Source organism: Oryza glaberrima, chromosome 5, assembly GCF_000147395.1.
Source record: "Oryza glaberrima chromosome 5, OglaRS2, whole genome shotgun sequence".
Lineage (NCBI taxonomy): Eukaryota > Viridiplantae > Streptophyta > Magnoliopsida > Poales > Poaceae > Oryza > Oryza glaberrima.
In genome coordinates this window covers 3437403-3461815 of record NC_068330.1, presented here as the reverse complement: position 1 = coordinate 3461815, position 24413 = coordinate 3437403, and the positions used below count along the sequence as shown (strand labels likewise).

Sequence of the window (24413 nt, the reverse complement as noted above, 5' to 3'; positions counted from 1 at the left end):
CCTTATTATTTGCAAGCAGGAAATTAAGATCTAAGCAATTACAATTTGTTCTATTGCTTCAGTTGAATAAGATGGAATACATTTGTTCTATTGCTTTTAGATTTTCTTTTTGTTGAACTGTACCACTAATCTTTGCTTCTTACTACCATTTTGCACTTGCTGAAGCAAATATTCCAGAGGTCGCCTCCTAGCAGGCTAGGAGGAAGCCTTTTTGCAACCAAGGACAACTTCAGACTTCTGTGCTAACTATTACCTAACATAAACATAGCCATGTAACTGTAGGTATTAGGATTTCATAATGTACTGTGTCAGCTGATAGTAGACAAGACAACCAGCCCCATTATTTTGCTTATACTAATCCATATGGCTTATTAGCAATAAAAAATAATTTGTGAGTATACATGTCCTTAACGATTCAAAAACAAATATTGTAAAATAAACTACAATAAAAAAATCAACTTCTTTTGACTTACAAGCATAACATAAGCGAAATGATGCGGCTGGACATCTTCTAGTGAATTCTTACCCCCATTGCCGCCTAAAAAAACGAAGAATTCCTATGAGCTTAGGCTGTATATATTCATTTATGGATATAGAGAACGGATTTCTATCCAATATAAAAAAAACACAATTCCATGTCGTTTAGATAACATATTAACATAGCTTGACTTGCTGATGCTAGATGATCTGTTGCGTAGCTCCATTCTGGATGCAGCAGTTGTAATTGTATGGATGGTTTACAGGGAAAGATCAACTGCTAGAACCATGCTGCTGCTGCTGTTGACCTGTTGTAATAAGCTGACATTAGCAGATGATCCATTTATTCATGATAAATACCAGTCTTCCAAACACAGACATGGACATGCTTCACAAATATATGTATTCTTAAGTGTTCGCAGCTGGTATGGCAGACGTACGTAGTATCATGCTAATGCTAGCAGGACAGAAAGCAGACAGAAAGAGACTGAAAGGCAGCACGGCAGTTGAGCAGAGTTATATTCCTGTTGACAGTAACAGTTAATTTTGGGATAGTTTGGATGAAAAGGGATTAAGCAAACACTTGGGTCTTGGGCAAAGAAAACAAGGAAAACTCCTGTTTTTTTTTTTCTTTCTTTTCAGCCACAGTATCCGTTCTCTAGCTCCGAGCCCCCTGTTTCTCCGACACCAGTTTTCTTTGCCCAAGTATTTTCTCAGACACCTGAATGTTTTTGCTCTCTCCCACCTCACCAAATGTTCTCTAATTTATCCTAAATATTTAGCTGTCAGTAGTTTGGTTCTGCTTTTGAATCTTAGCGTAGGATTAATTGAGTTTTAATTATTAAAAACTTGAAAAATAGATATATTTGATATTTTAAAACAACTTCATATAGAATTTTTTTTTTCACAAAACGTATCGTTTAGTAGTTTGAAAAATGTGCTAATCGAAACCGAGGTAAAATCTTCATCTTGTAATGTCATACCGGGTCGATGGCGACTGCTGCTTCAAGAAGAGCATCAAAGCGAAAAATAATTCATTTTGCGAAGAACAATCAGTAGTTGATAGCTGAGTTAGTAATAGTATTAGGCAGCTTCTCTTTTCAACTCTAGTGAGACTGTGACATGAAAAATTAGAATTGCAGAGCAGGTGAAGTCGTGAAGATGCAGCAGAGTACATAACACAATGGCGTTAATCATGTTAGGATTCCACATTCAGAGAGTGAGCTAGAGCACACCATTTATTTTTGCGCAGCGATCATCGATGGATAGACGGCGGATTCGGCGAGATGTGGAGATCGAATCTGTCGCCGACGACTCTGCCAATTCTGTCCAGGTTAATCTCTCTCTTCTTAGATGAAAATTGCATGCGATTTACTGTTGATGATGAGTATGTTTAATGGTGATTAGTTCATTGAATAATAGGCTTATTATCAATTGCATGGTGACATGGTGTAGAACATCAGGCTGGTGATTGACATCGGCGACAGGACGATTCAGGTCCCTCTCAATGGCCACACCGTCGCGCAGAACATCGGCCGTCAGGCTGCCGCCGCCGTCGCCGGTGATTCGTCAGCCGGCGGTGTCAGTGAGAAAGCAGGCGGCGGCGGCGAGGAGTGGCTGCAAGAACAGGACGGCTTGTTGTGCATGCGCGGGTGGCTGATGGCGGTGGCCACGCTGTTCGCTGCCATGGCGTTCCAGGCGGCGCTGCAGCCGCCGGGGTGGATGCCGAGGCCGCGCGACTGGTTCGCGGCGCTGCTCGCCGCCGACCCGGCGGCGGCCGCTGTCACGAGGGACCAGGCCGGGAAGGCGATGCTGTACCTGATCGTCAACACCTGCACCTTCGCCACGTCGCTCGCCGTGCTCTTGATGCTGCTCGCCGTGGGCGGCGGCGGCGGCGGCTGCGCGTCGAGGAGGGTCACCGCGAGGCTGATCGCCAACATGATGACGGCCGTCGCGCTGTTCGCCGCGGCGACGTTCGCGCTCTGCGCCGCCGACGACTACCGGCTCATGGCGTTCGTCGGCACCGTCGTCGCCGTGTACGCCGCCGTCACGGTCGTCTTCGTCAGGTGCAACCTTGCTCTGCCGTTCCGGAGAGGCGGCGGCCATGGTTGTTATAGCTGGGTGCTAAGATTGTAATAAGACCAGATAATACTGGGCCGGCCATGCGTTTGATCCAGCCATATACACGCCGGCGCAACGCACAATAACGAGTTTTGTACCACATGGAAAATTTACAGCGGTGGAGAGCCGCATAAAAGAGGACGCGGTCGTGTTGCTCCCGCCGAGCTTTGTTGTGCGAGCTTGTCACCCCAGCTGTGGGGGGCGGGAGTTGGCAGGATTGGCCGATGTTGGGAGGATCGAGGGTATAGATAAGATATCCCTCCTCCCTGGTCTCGTTGGGTTGTTGAGGCACAAATGCTAATTCTATTTGTCCGGACTAGGGGGAGGACTATAGGTGTCATCAAACCCCAGGCCTGCGTTGTTTAACGTCGGTGGCCTCCTGGTTGCTTTAACGAGAGAAGCCCACGGTCGTATCCTGTCCAAACTTCTCCTTTTTTTTTATGATGCTATTTTTTTTTTTACTTTTCCCTTCAACTAGCAAGTGTATCCTGTCCAACTCTCCTCTTTTCTTTTTATGATGCTATTTTTCTTTTACTTTTCCCTTCAACTAGCAAGTGGGGTGAAGATGACAATTAGAATTGCAGAGCAGGTGAGGTGAAGATGCATGAGCAGAGTACAAAACAATGGCGTTAATTATGTTAGGATTCCACATTCAGAGAGTGAGCTCGAGCACATCATTGATTTTTGTGCACAGATCGATGGATCGATTGATTCTGTCGCCGACGACTCTGCCAATTCTGTCCAGGCTAATCAACTCAGCTCAAGTGCTTGCAATTTACTGTTGATGAGCATGTTCAATGGCGATTAATTAGTTCATCAGGCTGGTGATCGACATCGGCGAGACAGGACGATCCAGGTCCCTCTCAATGGTCACACCGTCGTTCAGAACATCGGCCGTCAGGCTGCCGCTGCCGTCGCCGGCGGTGTCAGTGAGAAAGTCGGTAGTGCTCGGTGGTAGCGGCAACAGCGGGGCGGCTTCGGCTTGTTGTGCATACGCGGATGGCTGGATGGTGGTGGCCACGCTGTTCGCCTCCATGGCGCTCGAGGCGGCGCTGCAGCCGCCGGCGTGGATGCCTAGGCCGCGTGACTGGTTCGCGGCTCTGCTCGCTGTACCTGATCGTCAACACGTGCACTTTCGCCACGTCTCTGGCCGGGATCCTCATGGCTGATGCTGCTCGCCGTGGGCGATGGCGGCGGCGGCTGCGCGTCGAGGAGGGTCACGGCGAGGCTGATCACCAATTAACACGATGACGGCCGTCGCGCTGTTCGCCGCGGCGACGTTCGCGCTCTTCGCCGCCGACGACTACCGGCTCATGGCGTTCGTCGGCATCGTCGTCGCCGTGTACGCCGCCGTCACCGTTGTGTTCGTCAGGTGCAATCCTGCTCTGCCGTTTCCGGGAGGCGACGCCGGCCATGGTTGTAGCTGGGTTTCAAGATTGTAAACGCGTCTATGCAAAATTGGGTCATTGGCTTTGTATCCAAACCACACAAGGACACATTGATTCTGCAAAATCACGATGAGACGAAACATAATAAGACCGGATATGATAATTTACTGGGACTGCGGGCCGGCCTGTGTTTAATTCAGCCACAGCCCATATTATTACACGCGTAATGCATAAGAACAATGTTTTGTACCATATGAGAAATCTACATCGGTTTAGACCAGTATAAAAGAGGACGCGATCGAGATGCTCCCGCCGAGTTCGGTGGTGCGAGCTTGTAATCCCAGCTGCGGGGGTGGGAGTTGGCAGGGTTTGGCCGTTGTTGGGGGATCGAGGTATATAGGAGATATATTTCTCCCCCCGGGTCTCGTGCCGGATGCTAGCATTCTATATCGACTTTGGCCCAGGAGGATTGTGGATGTTCATCCAATTGAACCCAATTGAGGCTTAGGTTGCAACTAGTTTGTGAGTACCTTGCGTTGTGTTTCGGGTCGGCCCTTGAGCCGCCTAACGAAAACGTATAGGTGTCTCCCTTTCTACTCACGAGAGAAGCCACGGCTCTATCCTGTCCAACTCCTTTTTTTGTTTTAAATTTATGGTACATTCTTATTTTCGCGCCCTTTCCACTGACGGGATTATCCACGGATTTGATCCGAGGATCGACCTAATACTAGTGCATGAAGCGACAACTCATGAAGTTTGTTAAGTTGTAACCGACTTCATACAAAATTTTCAACACAAACTTGAATTTGTTCCATAAACGAACCACCATGTACCTAGATTTGAGCAGCTAGCAAGCCTGAAAATATATTTTCATAAGAGTACATTCTGTTATGGTGAAACAAAAATGTTTTAGGAGGCGCATTCGCAAGTATTTGGTTGTGGTATGGGTAATTATCTGTTTTCATATATTTGGGAATTCTATGCTTCATAGAAAGCTTTCCAATAAAGATTGGAAAGAAGTAGAGGAGAGGTTTAAAAAAAACTATATTGTTGGAAGAGCAAATTATTATCTGCAGGTAGTAGGCCAACTTTTATTAATTCAGTGATGAGGAGCTTACTAATATTTATGTTGACCTTTTTATGATCCTTGGGGAATTTAGAAAACAAAACTTGATTATAATATATGAAGATTTTTTTTTTGTCAATGTGGATAGGGTATTATAAACTTGGATGTGCAAACTAGATGTTTGCTCAGCAAATAGTTATTCAAATCCCCTCTTTCTATAAAACTAATGCCTACTAAACATCTAAAGCTTAACATGCAAGCATAGTATTTATTAGCACTCCTGAAACCTACATGCAAGCATGCCACATCAACCCATTAAACACACAAAACTCAACATGCAAGCATATAGTACTTATATCTATAATTTATTTCATTCCAAAACTAAACATACGCATGCTAATTCATTATTCTTAAATCATTTTCATAATATTTCAATCCAAATCATTTTGTCATTTCTCCAATATCTAACATATCTCCCGCAGCAAAGCGCAGGGCATCATCTAGTCAATAAATGATGAAGGGGTATGGCAAAATATCCTTAGAAACAAAACTGATGAAACAAAACTATTTCTTTAGTTGAAAAGAAATCAAGCTATTCTCACTTTTTGTTAGGTTCGATGAAGGTCAAACATGAGTTCATCTTTAGGTTCTTTTCTGTTAAAAAATGGAACTCAAATTCGTTTAAGGGAGATGTGTGTCTTGGACGGAAAAAGCCTTAAAGAGCAGTATCCAATGCTATAGGAAAAAGTTCGAATTACCTCTATGAACTGTTGGGTGAGTACGAATTACTCTCCTAAACCACAAAAACATACGTTCTTCACCCTCAATTTTTCATACCAAACGAATTATCCCCTTGACTCGCTCTGAAGCGGTTTTGATCCTACGTGACGCACACGTGTCAGTCCTGTCAACATAAAAAGAAATAATTAAAAAAGCAACATGACCCACATGTCAGTTATGCTTCTTCCTCTCTTGGTCTCCTCTTTGCTGACTCATCTCGGTCGCCGTCGATCTCTGCCCGCCGCTAGCCACCTCACGGGCCCTAGCCCCAAAACCAAGCCCTTGTCGCTTGTCGTTTTCGTCACCGCCGCCGAGACCTGCCACACCCGAGGCCAGAGCTTGTTGGGAGGTGGCCATGGTGGCGGGAGAGCCGGTGCTCGCGGACAGACTTGAGAGCAGAGAGGGCTTGGAGAGAGGTGGAGGTGGCCAGTGGGTGCGCCGAGGTTGTCACGGTAGTAAAGGGAACCACCTAGCGATGGCCACCCGTGGAGGCTGCCGAGGAGGGCCACACCAGGTGACAATGGGGAAGAGGTACGGGGCCTCAACGCGAAGATGGAGGGCCAGCTAGAGGCGACGCGACAAGGAGTCATCCTCACCCCATGAAGGGAGAGCAAATCCAACGTGTTGGTGAGCACTCGTCGATCTTTACCGCTTTGTGCTACGAAAGGAGCGTCACATCCCCCACGACCGACGCCGAGACAGCCAGCGATGCCATGGCCCACCACTGAGGGTAGGAGGAGGATGCTGCCTGTGCCGTGGCGACGAGAGTGTGGTAGGATTGGGATGGCGGGAGGCGGCTGTGGGCATTTATTATGAGCACAGAACAATATAGAAGTAGATACTGTTGTAGCCTTCACGCAAGGGTATTTCAGGGTACCGTATCCACTAGGAACATGTGTGTACTAGTCTTCGAGTTATATTACCCAAGGACACAAGATATATGGTAGGCGAGGATAGAGAGGATTCCTATGGTTACTTATCTTAATTTAATTTAGGGTGAATAGCCAGTTTAGTCCTTCAACTTTTGCTCAGAGGTCAAATTAGTTCTTGATGTTTTATATTGTCCAAATAAATCCGTAAATATTATCATACGGCTTAATGTGGTCCTTAGACCTACTTAAAATACCATGTGGACATGCCACATCATTCATGCATATAAAGTTAACATTTAAATGTCCATTTTAACCTTACATTTTTTATAAAAAAACAAAGGGAAAAACAAGAAGAAGCAATCATAAAACAAAGGTAAATGCCAAAAAAAAAAACCAATGCTACATCTTTTTGCCAATGGCCAAAACTTTTTTTTGTTTTTTTTCTCAATATTTTTTTTATTTCCTATGAAAACGTAAGGGTAGAATGGATATTTAAATATTGAATTTGCATGCATAGATGATGTGGCATGTAACATGGCATTTTTAGAGGGTCTAAGGACTATATTAAATCACACAACGGACTTTAGGGACTTGTTTGGACAATACAAAATGTCAAGGACTAGATTGATCCTTAAGCGAAAGTTCAAGGATCATGTTGGTTATTCACCCTTCAATCCTATATACTTATACATTTGATCCCCACTAACTAGAATTTCCTGCCCTCTTAGTGATCCACGTCACCTGTTTTAATGGCAGCCATCGGATAGCAGATCACTGGCTCCTCAAGGCACCTCTTAGTTTTCCTATCTCATCGCATGCGTGTGATGAATTAATCAAAGAAGCCCACTAACGTTGAAACATCGGATGTCCCGTTAATGCTGAATCATTGTGGAACCTAAGCTTTTGTGACAACACGCTGCATGCACATCGAGAGCCTTTCCTCTTCCACATGCATGCATGCACTAAATTTTCTACCGTAACTGAAAAAGTAAGGTGGACAGTCATTCTTCAATTTCCATGTCTTTATATTCATCTTCTGAGATGGGCATCACAGATTCATGGGTCGGATCAATATGCATGATCGGCAAACGGATTGTAGCAGTTCCCGTCGTTTTCTGAAGGAATGGAAATGGCCATCATGCGATTCATGACCAAAGTTTGCTCCATGTAGTTTCTCCATTTGGTCACTGCCACCTGAATCCAACCGTAAGTTCATGTTACCACTTTCGTCATCCCCTCATTGCCCATGATCATGCTTTAGCCATGTCAGCATACTAACATGCATTTGTTGTGTTTACTTTTTTCCCCTCATATCTATTGTTATTTTGTACCGTTTAAGTAGAAGGGGGTGCAGTTCAGTTTTTTCTCAGCATAATATTGATGCAATGTGTTTGTTAATATTATTACAATCTTGCAGGCTACACACACTATTGTACGATTGCATTTGTTTGTTATATAGCAGTTTAAAGAAACATGCGTACATATCAACTACTCCCTCCGTAATCGTAAAGGAAGTCGTTAAAATTTCTATAAAAATATTTATTGAAAAGTGATATATGTATACTTTTATAAAAGTATTTTTCAGGACAAATCTATTCATATAATTCTTACATTTTTAAACTCAACAACTTGAGAGTTATTCATGATTCATATTCCCACGGTTTGTCTACATTGTCCTAAATGACTTTCTTTACGAGTACGGAGGAAGTAGTTACTATCAAGCATTTAGCCTACATTTTATTTTTGAGATTTTTCGTATTTTATATCTTCGCTTGAACTTTTCTTCTTTCTTCATGTGATTATTCATTCTAATTTTATAGATCCAATTGCTCTTAAATTTTCGCAGCAACGCGCGGAGTATCGTCTAGTTTAAGATAGAACTCTGTTAATTGCTTCGGGCACCAGCTTACCCCCAGTCTGCCAAAGAGATTCTGGCCTACAGCTTTATGATATATCAGAATATGGTGGATTACAAAGGTCAGAGAGGGTAATCACCACTTGCCGCTTACCTTTACAACTCATGGAGCACCCTTAAAAAAGGTAATATTAGATATCACGTTTATGCTATTAATTACAGCCCTACAGGGAGAGAAACCGCTTACAACAGGTCAACCTTTAGCTGAACAGAGCAGGGCAGTTGCAGCAGAGTTATGTGTTCACAACACTATCCTTATTAGTCTTCTTGTTGCCAGTAAGGGTTTAGTTAATCTAGGGACGGATTGATGGAAGGTGATTAGGATAATTAAGTTCCTAACCAACCTAGAAATTCGTAATCAAACACTTAAGGCTAAGGGAATCAGAGGAAGCTGTATTGATCGTAGTGGTGCTAATTAATTTTCAGCTACCTAAATATTCTGGCCCAGCGGCGGATCGAGGCAGCTCCCGGGTCTCTTGTTAATTTTACACCTCGCTAAACCTCACTAAATCATTTCTAGAGAGTCTCGTCTTAATTAGTATTTTGCTGCTAGCAGTTTGGTGGCTGGGTATTGGTCAGCTACTCAGCTTCTCTAGTCTTGCCAATTCTAGCGAAACTGTGACATGAACAACTTAGAATTGTAGAGCAGGTGAAGATGCATGAGCAGAGTACATAACAATGGCGTCGTATACAAAACCGTAATCAATCACCCAAGGATTGTACATCTCGTCGATCTATGCAGACAACTACTCCTGCCAATTCTGTCCAGGTCGGGTAATCTCTCTCTCTTATTCTTAGCTGCAAAATGCATGGAATTTACTGTTGATGAGTATATTTAACGGTGAGTAGCTCATTCCCTAATTAAGCTAATTATGTTTATTTATCAATCTGGACACGTAGAGTAGAACATCGGGCTTGTGATTGACATCGGTGAGACGTACATGACCGTCGTTCAGAACAACGGCCGCCGGGCTGCCGCTGCCGCCGCTGCCGTCGCGGTCGCCGGCCGCAGGGACACGTCAGCCAGCCGGCGGTGTCAGTGAGAAAGCCGGTGAAGATGGCGGCGGCGGCGAGCAGTTGCTGCAACAACGACCGGACGGCTTGTAGTGTGCATGCGCGGCTGGCTGATAGCGGGTGCGGTCATGCTGTTCGCCGCCATAGCGTTCGAGGCAGCGCTGCGGGCCGGGCCTGCCTTTAAGCCTATCGGAGACGCAATTCGTATAGACAGAAACGAAGTTTTAATTTGTACCATACAGAAAATCTACAGCGGTTTAAACCCATATAAAAGAGGAGACGAACGAGTTGCTCCTACCGAGCTTGGTGGCACGAGCTTGTCACCCCAGCCGGGGGGGTAGGAGTTGGCAGTGTTTGGCCGTTGTTGGGGGATCGAGGGGGTATAGGAGATAACTCTCCCCCTCTCGTGCACGGATGCTATCATGATGTTACATCCGGTCTTAATTGAGTTACTATTGGTTGAGGTCCCTACGTTCTAGGCTGGACGGCCCTCGTGCCGCTAGATTATGACGTCTAGGTGACTTCCTTGCTCACTAAGAGAAGCCCTACTGCCTATGCTGCCAACTCCTCTTTTTTTTTAAGCACAAATGCTGATTAACTGTTTTTTTAAGCACAAATGCCATTTTAACGGCCCTCGTGCCACTAGACTATGACGTCTAGGTGACTTCCTGTTCACGAGAGAAGCCATACTGCCCTATGCTGCCAACTCCTCTTTTTTTTTTAAAGCACAAATGCTTATTAACTGTTTTTTGTAAGCACAAATGCCATTTTACCTTCTTATTAACTGTTTTATATTATAAGTCGTTTGATTTTTTTTCTAATCCAAATTTATTATGTTTGACCAAGTTTATAGAAAAACATAGTATTATTTTTACCTTCTTATTAACCGTTTTATATTATAATTCGTTTGATTTTTTTCCTAATCCAAATTTATTATGTTGACCAAGTTTATAGAAAAATATAGTATTATTTTCAACATAAAACAAACATATTATCAAAATATATTTAATGTTAGATTGAATGGAACTAATTTGATAGTTTAAATGTTGCTAAATTTCAGATCAGTTTACCTTTAAATTAAAACAACATTTACTTCCCATAGCCATGAGGTGACAAGGAAGTTTGGCCAGTTAGAAAAAAACATAAAACTACATTTACCTCCCTTAACTACGAGGTGAGTTTGATTAAAACCCGGTATAAAGACAGCTAACTATTAAAATCGGATCAATTTATCTTTCAAGGAGGATTGGCCAAAGTTAGAAAGAAACTAAAACAACATTTATGTGGGACCCACATGTCAGGGTGCTCTCTTCCCTACCTGCCTTGCTTCCACGGTCTCTGTGTGCTCTCTTGATGCAAGCATGGACTATAGAGGCAGAACGGAGACGAAGGCGAAGCTTTTCGGCGATGTGCATGGTGGCCGTGCTAGGTGGAGGAGGAAGTGGAGGCGGTGCTCGATGTCGGGAAAAAGTCGAGGCTCGACAGCCTTCCGAGGTCTTCCCCCATGCTGTCCCAGGTCAGCCCTGACATGACGGACGCTGGCCACTCTCGTGCGGGTTCCACTGTTGTTCCTCTTTACGACCTCGAGTCCGAGCTCCTGCGTCGAGCCCGCCCATGTCATCGTCCCTGCGACACCACTAGGTCGGCATCTCACCTACCAAGCTCGGACCCTAGATCAACAGCCGCCTATGCTTCTCGACAACCGCTGTCACTGATGCCACCGGTGCCCCACCGCACAATGGATTTCTCCTTGATAGTAGCGACCTCTCACCTACCTCTTCCTCCCTCCCTCCAGATTTGCCACTATGGTTGAGCTTGTGCTTGTGACTCACTCATCGAGTAGCCGAGTTCACCACCACCGCTTCCTCGCTCCTCAGTTACAGTGTGTTCGCTCACCTCCGCCGTGGTTCGGCAGAGTACCCTCTAGCCTCTAGAGCCTATGGCTTGCTCCGACTACCCACACCACGCCACGCTATAGCTCGCGTCCCTCAGTTCACCGCCCGCTCCCTCCCTATCGAATCTGAGGTGCTGATGGATGGCCATGGCCAACACTTGCCGGAGCTCTTCCTCCGCTGGTGTCTGGGACAACAAAGATAGAATGGGGAATGTTGTGGAGAGTGGAGCTTGATAGGTGTGGCCAACGAGTTTTTTTAAAAAAATTTTCTAGGTAGATGCCACGTAGATCGACAAGTCAACACTATGTACTAGGTCAATATCTACCTCATCCAAAATTGTTGTAAAAACTGGGGGTGGCAATTTTCCCGTTGGGTCCGAGGACCCGTCCCTATGGAGCCGGGACGGGGTAGTACTCTTACCCGCGGGTGAGCGAGGTAGGGACCTAATAACAATCCAAATGGGAACGGGGATTAAAAGTAACCCACGGGTGATCCGACAGGGCCATGTGTTGGGAGCTACCTCTTTAAAATATCCCATTTCAAGAGAATAGGCCCCTCTGGCCTATTCTAACTTCCCCACATAAAACCTCCTAAATCCCCTCACCCTCTCCCTCACCCGGCGAGGCGTGACTGCCACCACGCAGCTGCGGCAAGAAGGCTGGCCACAGTTGCTCCTCTGCGCTGGATCCCCTTGACACCAATTTTGACTCTTCACCGCGACGCCGTGCCTCCTATTCGTCATGCCGCCACGCCTTCTCGTTGGTCGTTGACTCGGCGGCGTGCCTCCTTGTCGGCCGCCGACTCTTCACGGCGCCGCCTCGCCTCCTCATCACTGAGTCGCCTAGACACCGCACTACCAGCCGCCATCCAGCCCCTAGCCAACTTTGCAGCCCCTGATGTGGTGTTCTATCTTTTATTGTGTTGAACATATTTTGGTGCTCAATTGATTTCATTGTGAGATGGGGTTTTCTAGCTTGTATTTGTAATTAGATCTGGCTCTTTCTCTAGTTTCAAAATATGTATTGTTTATCCTAGTTTGTTGTGTTACTATTGCTCATTGTGTTTGTTGATTCGAGGAAGATTTGACTCTGTGCAGGGCCGCGGATGAGGATTGATCAATTTCGCCCTGTTCATCCCTCTGGGGCTGGGGTCGGGGAAACCCGCAGAGGAGCAGGGCGGGGATGTTCATGTCGAACCCGCCCCGTTGCCATCCCTAGTAAAAACCATCGAGAGAGTTAATTTGCATTGGTTTTAATAGTTGAGGGAGTCTTATATCCGGTTTTATGGTTGAGGGACGCAAATCAAACTCAGCCTATAGTTGAGGGAGGTAAAATGGAATTTTTTCTTTTTGTTACTATGCTGCATTGGACTTCGGCCTAGGAGGATTGTGGATGGCATCTAAACCCAGCCCAATTGTGGTGATAGATTGCCTCAACAGACAAGCCATGGCTCTATCCCGCCCCAACTCCTCTTTTATTTTTATGATTTTTTCTTTTAACTAGCAAGGTCTGGTAATGGTTTCTTACAAAAAAGAATTCCATGTTAGATAACCTAGCTCTGATGTTAGATGATTTGTTTGCTTACTTCCATTCTGGAGGGCTGTTTTATGCAGCTGCTGTATGGATGGTTTACATGAAGAGAAGTGCTACAACTATGCTGCTGCAGCGCTGCTGTTGTTTTAAGCTGACATTGGTACATTGCCCATTTATTCTTGATAAGTACCAGTCTACCAAACAGAGACATGGTCATGCTTCTGAAATATGTTCTTTTTGTGTGTGTGCGTTTGTGCAGCTAGTATGCTGCCATGCTAGCATATAGAAAGAAACTAAGGTCCCCATCGGTTGGTCTAGTCTTATTATAAGCCATAACGGTAGGGGTAAAAATGGTACAGAAATTTCTGAGATTTCCCGGTGCCGTTTCTAGTTTACACCGACCGTTTCAGTCGGTATCGGTAACTGGCAGTGGTGGAAATGGAAATAGTAATATCTTCTGGAAATGATAGCAGAAATGGGATGGAGGTTTTTCCGACCGTTTTGTCGGTAACCTTATTTGTACGGTAATTTCCGTCAAAATTCCAAAAAAAATTCCGAAAGTTCTCTAGCGGCTCAGCCTGCCCAACCCATCGGAAGCTCATGAATGAAGAAAGTCTAGTAGGCTTGCAGCCCATAAAAAGGGGAAGTGACCAGGGAAAATGTTGCTAACCCTATGACGTGGCAAGTGGATTTTGTTGATTTTGGTCTCCTCGACTTATCGATATTGAAATATTGTTGAACTTTGTTTATATTGTTCGTGAAACTTATTATCATATCATTAATCATCATATAACAATGTTATGTGGAGTGTGATGATGCAAGAATAAAGTTAAAAAGTCATTTACATGCATAGTTAAATGTGTGCTATGCCACGCTCCGTTGATTCCGACATGAATTTCAACTTCCGACCAATATCGATATATTTCGTTCCGACGGTCCCGTTTCCGATATACTGATATTACCGATATCGTTACCATTTCCGGGTCTACCGTTCCGATTCCGTTTTCGAGAAAAATATATGAAAATGGTAATAGGGTTTTTCCGACGGTTTCCGACTGTTTTTATCCCAACATAACGGCTTATTAGCGATTAAAAATGATATGTGAGTAAAACGTTTGTATATATGTTTTTAGTGATTGAAAAGCCAAAGTTGAAAAAAAACTATGTTGAAAAAGAATCAAAATCAAATTCAAAATCAAGTTTTAAAATATAAAATTTGGTTTTGACTTATAAGCCATAGGCAAACGATGAGGCCACAAGGCAGTTGAACAGAGTTCTGTCGACACCACAATCCTATTTTTGTTGACAGTAAATGTTAATTTAGGGACGGTTTGAGTGTACGAGGGTTAGGCTGAGTTCCTAATCCAATTACAAATACCTATACAAACACTTGGGTGAAGGGAATCAGAGGAAGCAGTAATGACTAATGACCAATGTGGTCTCTAGCTCTGTGTCCCATCTTTTGTGCGCAATCAAAACACCGTATTTGCACATTTTCTGGCAGCCACCGGAGTTTGTTCTCCTACTTCACCAAATCTTCACCTACTTCATAATTATTCTGCTGTTACTAGTTTGGTATTCCTTGCCAAAACTGCAATATCATATCTAGCTAAACTAGCTAGACTATCACATGAAGTCGTGAACAAGTTACAATAGCAGAGCAGGTGAAGTACATGCTGAGGTTGACCTTTGGCAGAATGAGAAGCTGTGCCAAACTGTATTCAGTCATCCGAGGTCTGCATATCATCGACCGGCGGCGGATTCAGAGAGAAGTGGAGTCTGGAGAGCCAATCTGTAGCCATCAACAGAACAACTGTCCAGGTTAATCTCTCTTTTCTTAGCTGAAAGATGCACGCAATTTACTGTTGAGGAGCATATTCAAGGTTGATTAGTGTATTGATTAGCGATACGTCAGCCAGCGGTGCCAGCGAGATCGAAAGCCGCCGGTGGCTGATGCCTGATGGCGATGACCACTCTGTTCGCCATCAGGCACAGGCTTCGGTTTGCAGCCGGTCTCCTCCAAATCTTTTTCCGTTCCAGGCGGCGCTGCAGCCGCCGGGGTTGGTGCAGGCCGGGCCAAGACGCACAAGGTTTAAGCACAGGACAAGTTTTGTACCACATAGAAAATCTACGTAGCCTTAGACCCGTATAAAAGAGAATGCGATCGAGATGCTCCTGCTGAGTTCGGTGGCGCGAGCTTGTCACCCCAGCCGTGGGGGCAGGAGTTAGCAGTGTTTGGCCGCTGTTGGGGGATCGAGGATAGAGGAGATATCTCTCCCCTCAGGTCTCGTGCACGGATGCTAGCATCATAATCAATGGAGTTGCCACTGGTTGAGGTCCCTATGTTCTAGGCTGGACGGCCCTCGGTGCCGCTAGAAAATGACGTCTAGGTGACTTCCCGCTCACGAGAGAAGCCCTATGCTGCCAACTCCTCTTTTTCTTTTTTAAATTGACGGTCCTAATCTTTTTTGTAAGGAATTTTTTTATTAACTATAGCAAAGAAAAATTTGACCATATTTATCATTTAATACACGATATTCGATCGGCCGGTAATTTGACCATATTCTTGAGGTCCCTATGTTCTAGGCTGGACGGCCCTCGGTGCCGCTAGAAAATGACGTCTAGGTGACTTCCCGCTCACGAGAGAAGCCCTATGCTGCCAACTCCTCTTTTTCTTTTTTAAATTGACGGTCCTAATCTTTTTTGTAAGGAATTTTTTTATTAACTATAGCAAAGAAAAATTTGACCATATTTATCATTTAATACACGATATTCGATCGGCCGGTAATTTGACCATATTCCTTGTGCCGCTGGACTCTAACATCTAGCCGACTTCCCGCTACTCATGAGAGAAGCTACGACCCGATATTGCCAACTCGGGATCGAAGGTATAGGAGATATCTCTCCCCCAGGTCTCGTGCACGGATGCTAGCATCATAATCAATCGAGTTGCCACTGTTTGAGGTCCCCACGTTCTAGGCTGGACTCTAAAATTTTGACCATATTTATCATTTAATAAACTACTCGGTGTCGACATTAATACGACGCAAACCAAATTAGAATATATATATATATATATATATATATATATATATATATATATATATATATATATATATATAGCTAAAAACCAGCAACGATCGGAAACGGTACCTCTTAAACGGAAATGATACTTGGCCGACGGTAATTTCCGTGACCATTTTTACCCCTAACTATAGCAAGGTTAAAAGTTTGATCATCCCGTAAAATTTGTTAGTCTTCCCAAATTGATTATCATGTAACTTATCTATTTATTTATTTCTGCATTAGTAAATGGTATCGTTGCATGCCATAATTTTTTTTATATATGCAGGAGTAAATATGTCGTTTCATGTCTATTCGTTTATCTGTGTAGGAGCTGCATGCTAGTGAGTCTGTATGCCAACATGCATTTTTTATTAGCTATAGCAAGGTTAAAAGTTTGATCATCCCCTAAAGTTTTTTAGTCTAACCAAATTCATTATCATCTAATTTGTATCTATTCGTTTACTTGTGCATTAGTAAATGATATCGTTGCATGTCACACTACTACAAACAAGATTTTTCCAAACGGGCATTTTGATTTTTTCCGTGTGGTTGTCCTGCCCGCCTGAAGCCCATCGTCTGGGAAAATCGGCATTTTCGCATGCGGGCGGTCCAACCACATGGGATAATCGATTATCCTGTGCGGTTGTGTTATATTGACTGCACGGAATCAAAAACAAAAACAAAAATAAAATAAAAAAAATGAATTCGGTCACTCGCTACCACCGCCGCGCCCGGCTCGCTGCCGAGTGTTGGCAGTCGTTATCGAGCAGTTTCGACCGTCAATATTACAAAAATAGAGGAGAACTAGTGATGCTTGCAATGCATATAAATGCTAGAGTAATAATATTCCACTAGTATCAGGTTGTTAACGACCAAATTTGGTAATCTAAGTATCGGAGATGAAGATAGGATCGGAGTGTGATCAAAGATGGAAATCGGAACAGAGCAGAAATTAGCTAAAGTCTGAATCGGCTGCGACCAGGATCGGCAGAGTCCAAGTTGGACAAGGTTAGCCGATTGAGCCGAATCTGACAATATGACACGGCATACGTTGTCGGGTTGAGTTGACATGCTTCATGAGGATTGCCACGCATGGATAGAGTCCTGAGAAGGCAATTGTATCTATTAATTAGGATATTTCATGTAATTTCCTTAGAGATATGTTTGGGCAAAAGTCTGCCGCAAAGACTTATGGTATCTTAGAGTTTGTTAGAGATGCGAGTTGTGTTCGACATGGACATATTTTGTAATCTCGGGTATAAATAGACCCCGAGTCCCATGTAATAAAAATAACACACGTTCAATACAATCTCGGCGCATCGCCACCCTTTTACTTTCGTTTTGTTTCGACGAGTTCTTGCTTTCGGGTTGAGCTGCATCGATTTCGATCTTCAATTAGAAGTAAAACTTGTTATGGCGGCTTGCGTTCTCAGGATTAGTGCTTCCATCTTTATGATACTCTAATCTTGTTTATGTAATTCGTCGAGTTATCATATATCTTATATAATCTCTGGCAATATCGCTATCTAACGTCTAATCGGCTAACGTCTGTTAATAGAAGACAACCGATTAGGTTAAATATCGACGTGCCAACACGTTTTGTGGGAGTCGTTATCAATTCATCAGACAACATCAAATTGATGCATAATATATGCTTGGATTATATGACATCAGACATTTAAGATATCGGATTACACAATATTCTATATTTTATTTATCTATGGAATCAGATAAATAATCACATTTTTTTAACACACCCATCAGAATGCAGATTTCAGAACCCCTAACACGCCATATGTATTTCAGATAGAAAAATACATTGTACAGATTACAAAGGGATATCAATTTCCTTGCAATTTGAACAACAAAAAAAGGTGTCAAATTAGAGCTTATAGCATGTGCAGTACAATCCTTGCATACTCTTAACGTTTTACAGAGATTAAATATTTCAGATTACAATACACCATCCTCTTTTCTTTTGAATTTTTTTAAAGATAATGACCATCCTCTTTTGATGCATTTACAGTCCTTTCAGGTAGTACATGTACATATCCCTCTTTTGTATTTTTATCAGAAACTAGAGAACCACCATCATACAAAATTCAGTTGTAAATGAGAAGTGCACAGGTTCTGCTTTTATCCGAAACCTGAGTATCAGGAACGAGAACCCTCTTCGTCATACTGCAATGTTCTCTCTAGTGCCAAAGTTTGTGTTCTCAGGCATGCGTAGTTCCTCCAATTGGTCATTTCCTGAAAGTAGCACAAGACTAGTTAGGTTGATGCATATAGCTTTCATACTTGTTGATTTCATAACAGCTCGGGTAATGCACACGATATCATACCAGCAAGCCCAATCGCATCAATCAATGGTGAGAGATCTGAATATATGATACTGCATTGGGGACGAAATAAATGCCCCGGCCAATAGTATATGAAAGCGCTAGCAACCACATTCACGGCGGACGGTGGCGGTGGCCTCCTGCTCGAGGATGCAGATGGCAGGGATGATGGGCGACGAGCCGGCGATTACACCTGTGGAGGCGAAAAGCGGCGGCGGCTCTCAGGCGGTTGAACGAGGAGCAGGTGGCGGACGCACCCGACGCTTTCCGGCGGCGGACGAGAGAGATGGCAGTTGAATCACGACTTCACGAGCACCATCTGCACCGGGGCTGCACAGGCTTCGGTTTACAGCCGGTCTCCTCCGATTTTTTTTTCCGTTCCAGGCGGCGCTGCAGCCGCTGGGGTGGTGCAGGCCGGGCCTGCGTTTAAGCCCATATAAGACGTGCAAGGTTTACACACAGGAGAAGTTTTGTACCACATGGAAAATCTACGTAGCCTTAGACCCGTATAAAAGAGAATGCGATTGAGGTGCTCTCGCTGAGCTCGGTGGCGTGAGCTTGTCACCCTAGCCGTGGGGGGCGGGAGTTGGCAGTGTTTGGCTGTTGTTGGGGGAATCGAGGGTATAGGAGATATCTCTCCCCTAGGTCTCGTGTACGGATGCTAGCATCATAATCAATCGAGTTGCCACTGGTCGAGGTCCCTACGTTCTAGGCTAGACGGCCCTCGTGCCGCTGGATAATGACGTCTAGGTGACTTCCCGCTCACGAGAGAAGCCCTACCGCCCCCGCTGGATAATGACGTCTAGGTGACTTCCCGCTCACGAGAGAAGCCCTACTGCCCTATGCTGCCAACTCCTCTTTTTCTTTTTTAAATTGACGGTCCTAATCTTTTTTAGTAAGGAGTTTTTTTATTAACTACAGCTAAGAAAAAATTGACCATATTTATCATTTAATACACGACGTTCGATCGGCCGGTAATTTGACCATATTCCTTGTGCCGCTGGACTCTAACATCTAGCCGACTTCCCGCTGCTCATGAGAGAAGCTACGACCTGATATTGCCAACTCCTCTTTTGTTTTTTAAAATTGATGGTATGGTCCTAATTTTTATTAAGGAATTTTTTATTAACTATAGCAAGGAAAATTTTGACCATATTTATCATTTAATAAACTACTCAGTGTTGACATTAATACGACGCAAACCAAATTAGAAAAAAAAATATATATAGCTAAAAACCAGGAACGATCGGAAACGGTACCCCTTATACAGAAATGATACTTGGCCGACGGTAATTTCCGTGACCATTTTTACCCGTAACTATAGCAAGGTTAAAAATTTGATCATCCCTTAAAATTGGTTAGTCTTCCCAAATTGATTATCATGTAACTTATCTATTCATTTATTTCTGCATTAGTAAATGGTATCGTTGCATGCCATAATTTTTTTTATATATGCAGGAGTAAATGTGTCGTTTCATGTCTATTCGTTTATCTGTGTAGGAGCTGCATGCTAGTGAGTCTGTATGCCAACATGCATTTTTTATTAGCTATAGCAAGGTTAAAAGTTTGATCATCCCCTAAAGTTTTTTAGTCTTACCAAATTCATTATCATCTAATTTGTATCTATTCGTTTACTTGTGCATTAGTAAATGATATCGTTGCATGTCACACTACTACAAACAAGATTTTTCCAAACGGGCATTTTGATTTTTCCGTGTGGTTGTCCGGCCTGCCTAAAGCCCATCGTGTGGGAAAATCGAGATTTTCGCGTGCGGGCAGTCCAACCGCACGGGATAATCGATTATCCCGTGCGGTTGTGTTATACCAACTGCACGGAATAAAAAAAAACCAAAAATAAAATAAAAAAACAAATTCGGTCACTCGCTGCCGAGTGTTGATGGTTGTTATCGAGTAGTTTCGACCGCCAATATTACCAAAATAGAGGATAACTAGTGATGCTTGCAATGCATATAAATGTTAAGAGTAATATTATTCCACTAGTATCAGGTATACTAACCTTTTACAGAGAATGACCATAAAGTGGAGGAGAATCGACATTAAATCAGATGATAAATCAATCGGACCATGTCGAGAATCAGACTTATGAATGAATGGGCCAAGAACTCAGAATTGACATGGTGAATTGGGCCAAAATTCATAAGTCTACAAAGTGAAGCAATGGAGGAGGCCGCCTGCCCAGTTTGGGCCAGGTTGGGCCGGCTCCTGGTTCGGCCGAACCTCCCTCTCCACCGTTGAATGTGGGGTTTGGTAGGGACGCTCCAGATTTTCTCCTGATGGCGGTTGCGGGATACTTCAGACATTTCGCAGCGGTTACAATTGTCATACCTGCCTATAAAAGGAGCTCACTCTCTTCACTTCAACACACACCTCAACCAAGAGCTCTCTCATTTCTCTCAAGTTTAGTTTAGTAGTATCTAGCTGGTGGAATAGGAATAGAGTAGAAATCAGGAGTCCGGAAGTCTTCAGAAGAGTTCGGGTATGGCTCTAGTAGCTTTTCTCTTCTTTTTTATAAGCCTTGTACTTTTATTAGAATACTCTTCTGTATACATTTATGGTATTGAAATACTTTCCGAGTATATGAATGCCTACTTTACATTATGTTCATGTTATACTAAATATACGGCTAGCTTATGTAGGAGATGCTTTGGTGTGGGTATAATGTTTGCATATGCAATTACTCTATATCATGACAATGATATTAGAATAGTATATGGTAGTTTAGACGTGGTGTCTAGATTACGGGATATCATTATTTGGGGTTATATGTTGCGGATGAGAGGTGGGCCGCTGATGATGACAGCTCAGTACGGGTATTCCTCCGCGCCTGTATATAATCCTAAGTTAATTCCCTGGGGAGGGTATTCCTCCGTATTTAGCCCCGGTTGTATGGTCATGACGGGCTGTCGTAAGGAACTCGACAGTCAGGGGTGGCTTCTCGAAGTACCAGGAGGGCATCGGATAGAGGGTATTAGCTAGTATATCGGTTAACTAGAATATATGTATACTATGTACACTAGAAGTATAGGAATAGATTTTCTTTCTCTTTTCTTTCCACTTAGCTAGATAATATATTATTAGAATGAGTAGTTGATGCTTGTGTGTCACTCTACCCTTGGATTATCTTAATCCCTACTTAGAATATGATTATCACAAGTAATATATAAATTATTAGTCAAGTTCTCTCTACATGATCTTCCCACGGGATAAAATAAATACGATACACTTGGAATACTCTCGGGTGAAATGCTACAATAGTATATCCGTGCGCTTGCGGATAAACTCTGTAATCATAATATACCAGGAGTATTTCTGTGCCATTACTGGGAATTATATTTCTAGTAATGTCGTTAAGAAATACCAACACCGAGCCGCCGCCTCGTCGACGTCGTCATCTGGGTCGCCGCCGCGCCCGGTTCACCGCCTCGTCATCGTCGTCGTCGTCGTCGGTCGTGCGCACGCTGCTCCTGGCCGCCACCGGGGAGGGGAGCGATCCGTGGCGGGGGAGTGCAGCCGGTCGCCGGATTCGGGCAGGGACGGCCGCTGCCGCCAAATCCGTGTGGGGACGGCCGCTGGCCCGTCGTCGCCCGCCCGCCCGCCGGATGCGCCGCCCATGCGCTCCCGTCGCCACCGGGGAGGGGAGGGGAGGGGAGGGGAGAGGGATGGGAGGAGCCGCGGCCACCCGTCGTCGTCCGCCCGCCCGCCGGATCTGCCGCCCGCGCGCTCCCGTCACCGCCGGGGAGAGGAGGGGAGGGCAGCCGGTTCCCGCGCCAGATCTGTGGCGGGGGGAGGCCGACACCCGCCGTATCCGTGCGGGAACGGCCGACACCCGCCATATCCGTGTGGGAACGGCCGATGCCGTGTGTCGATGCAGCCAGGGCGCCTGCCGATGCCGCCGCCATCGATGCCGCCGCCTTCGCCTCCCTTACCGAGGGCGCCGGTGTCACCGAGGAGGAGGGAGAGGGAGATGGGAGGATGGGGAGGAGGAGAGGGAGAGGGAGAGGGAGGATGGATGGGGAGGTGGTGGGGAGGGTGCATTAATGGCAGCGCGCGCCTGTGACGGGAGAGGATAAGGGTGAGCGCGTGGGGTGGGCTATTTTCGTGTGCGGGTAACTTAACAGGCTTATTTTCGCGTGCGGGCCTATTAAGTGGCCCGCACATGAAAATAGATTTTCCTGTGCGGACAACGCCCTGATGCCTGTTTTTCATTTTTCTGTATGGTTGCACTTATGGGCCGCCTGGAAACAAACTAGTCTGGTGTCCAGGAAAATCTTTCGTGTAGTAGTGTCATGTCCATTCGTTTATGTGTGTAGGAGTAAATGTATTGTTACATGTCTGTTCATGTATTTGTGCATGAGTAAATATATAATATTGTTGCATGCCCCACATGTATGCTAGTGTACGTTTGTCTGTCCACATGTATGCCTCACGTAACACCTTGATCGATGATGTTTAATTTCAGATGTAAGGATGTTGTTTTCCTCAGTCTCTTGTAAATATAATGATTAATTTGGAATGAAGAGAATATTACTCCACTTACAGTGGAGAGGACGACTGCTTCGGAATAATCACATATATGCAAATTTCCTGTTGTTTGTAAGACTGCCCATCTTGGTCAAATTCATATCCAAGGCCGAAGGCTCAATCTCCAGGCTAGTACCATCCCTGTTATGTACATCCGTTCTCAAAGGGATAAAACTTTGATAGTGGTGAGTTTTTAACACTAACACTACCGCTAGCTAGTATTTTCTTTATGGGTTAATTCGATACATGCCAATACAACTTCGCTTGTTTTGGAAAATGTCGCTCCAATTCGTAAAATTGGAACAATGCAATCGTAAATCTCTATTGAAATCAGAACCATGCCATGCTATATGTCTGAAATGCATATTAAATTGTTTGTTTCCTACTGTATTTTAGTATGGACCAATATACCCCTATCTCTATAACCCGGTTTTCTCCCCATCCCTGCTCGTTTGCTAGCAAGGCGTCAGTGTAAGCTAGATATCAACGTGTCGGTGATGGAGCGACCAGCTTCAGTGGCGAACCGAGCAGCAGAGGTGGCGTGATGACGCTCTCTCTCGTGGTCCGATCTTCTGGTGAGAGGATAACTCTCGCTTTGATTGACTACAACGTTTGTGACGTACGTGGCTACCAACCAGAACAAGTCCAGGACGCTATTCAATCACTACACCACAAACGATGTCGTAACAACCGTGACGCGCATTTGATGATCCCTGCAATGCAAATGAGTGAACACTGTAAGAACAAGATAAGATGCAATCTAAATATTGCGAATAGGTAATTAAGCACAAAGGAATAGTTAAGATTGAAGTGGTAGATCTAATCATCCCGGCAAATCAACACACGAACTATTAGGAGATCTGAATCTATAGTGGCCGACTAATCGAGGGAGGACTAGACAAGGTGCATAGCACTTGGCAAAATTCAATTAAACAAAACCCAATTGTTTTGGAGGGTGTACAAAGCTATTTATAGAGGAAAATAAATTTAGGGTTAAGTGCTAATTCGTGGAGATGGAAGGAGACACCTCCAAGATGGGCCTAGTCTATTAAAGGCTCAAGGCCCAAGTTTGGTTTTAGCAACAGCACTTTTTTGTTTTGACAATCCCTGTTGACTCGGAATGAATTTGGATATGAGACCAGATGTGTTTGAAAGGTTACGAGATAGTTTTGCATCAAGTCCAAGATCACCCAAATCAAAGTTGTCATGAAGGCGCTAGGTCCGTTTGAAGTCAGTGTTGTCTCCGAAGGCTGAAATGAATTCCAAAAATCGTTGGACTTGAATATATTGCAGAGCCTCCATTCATCCAATATATTCTTTGCAATGCTTTATATTTCTCATGCTTGGTTGTATGCATATACTTGATGGCCATATCATGGCGGTTGTAGACGGAGCAGCAACGAGGG

The 24413-nt window shown here is 44.4% G+C and overlaps 1 protein-coding gene and 1 pseudogene across 1 annotated transcript; both read left to right on the top strand.

The window, feature by feature from the left end:
* The first annotated feature begins 1696 nt into the window (after window positions 1–1696).
* Window positions 1697–3009, top strand: LOC127772572 (uncharacterized). Its single transcript, XM_052298507.1, has 2 exons — window positions 1697–1810; window positions 1933–3009. The coding sequence occupies exons 1-2, from the start codon at window positions 1739–1741 to the stop codon at window positions 2611–2613; spliced, it is 753 nt and encodes a 250-aa protein (XP_052154467.1). The 5' UTR covers window positions 1697–1738; the 3' UTR covers window positions 2614–3009.
* A 154-nt stretch (window positions 3010–3163) lies between these two features.
* Window positions 3164–4040, top strand: LOC127773388 (uncharacterized; annotated as a pseudogene).
* Window positions 4041–24413: the final 20373 nt, after the last annotated feature.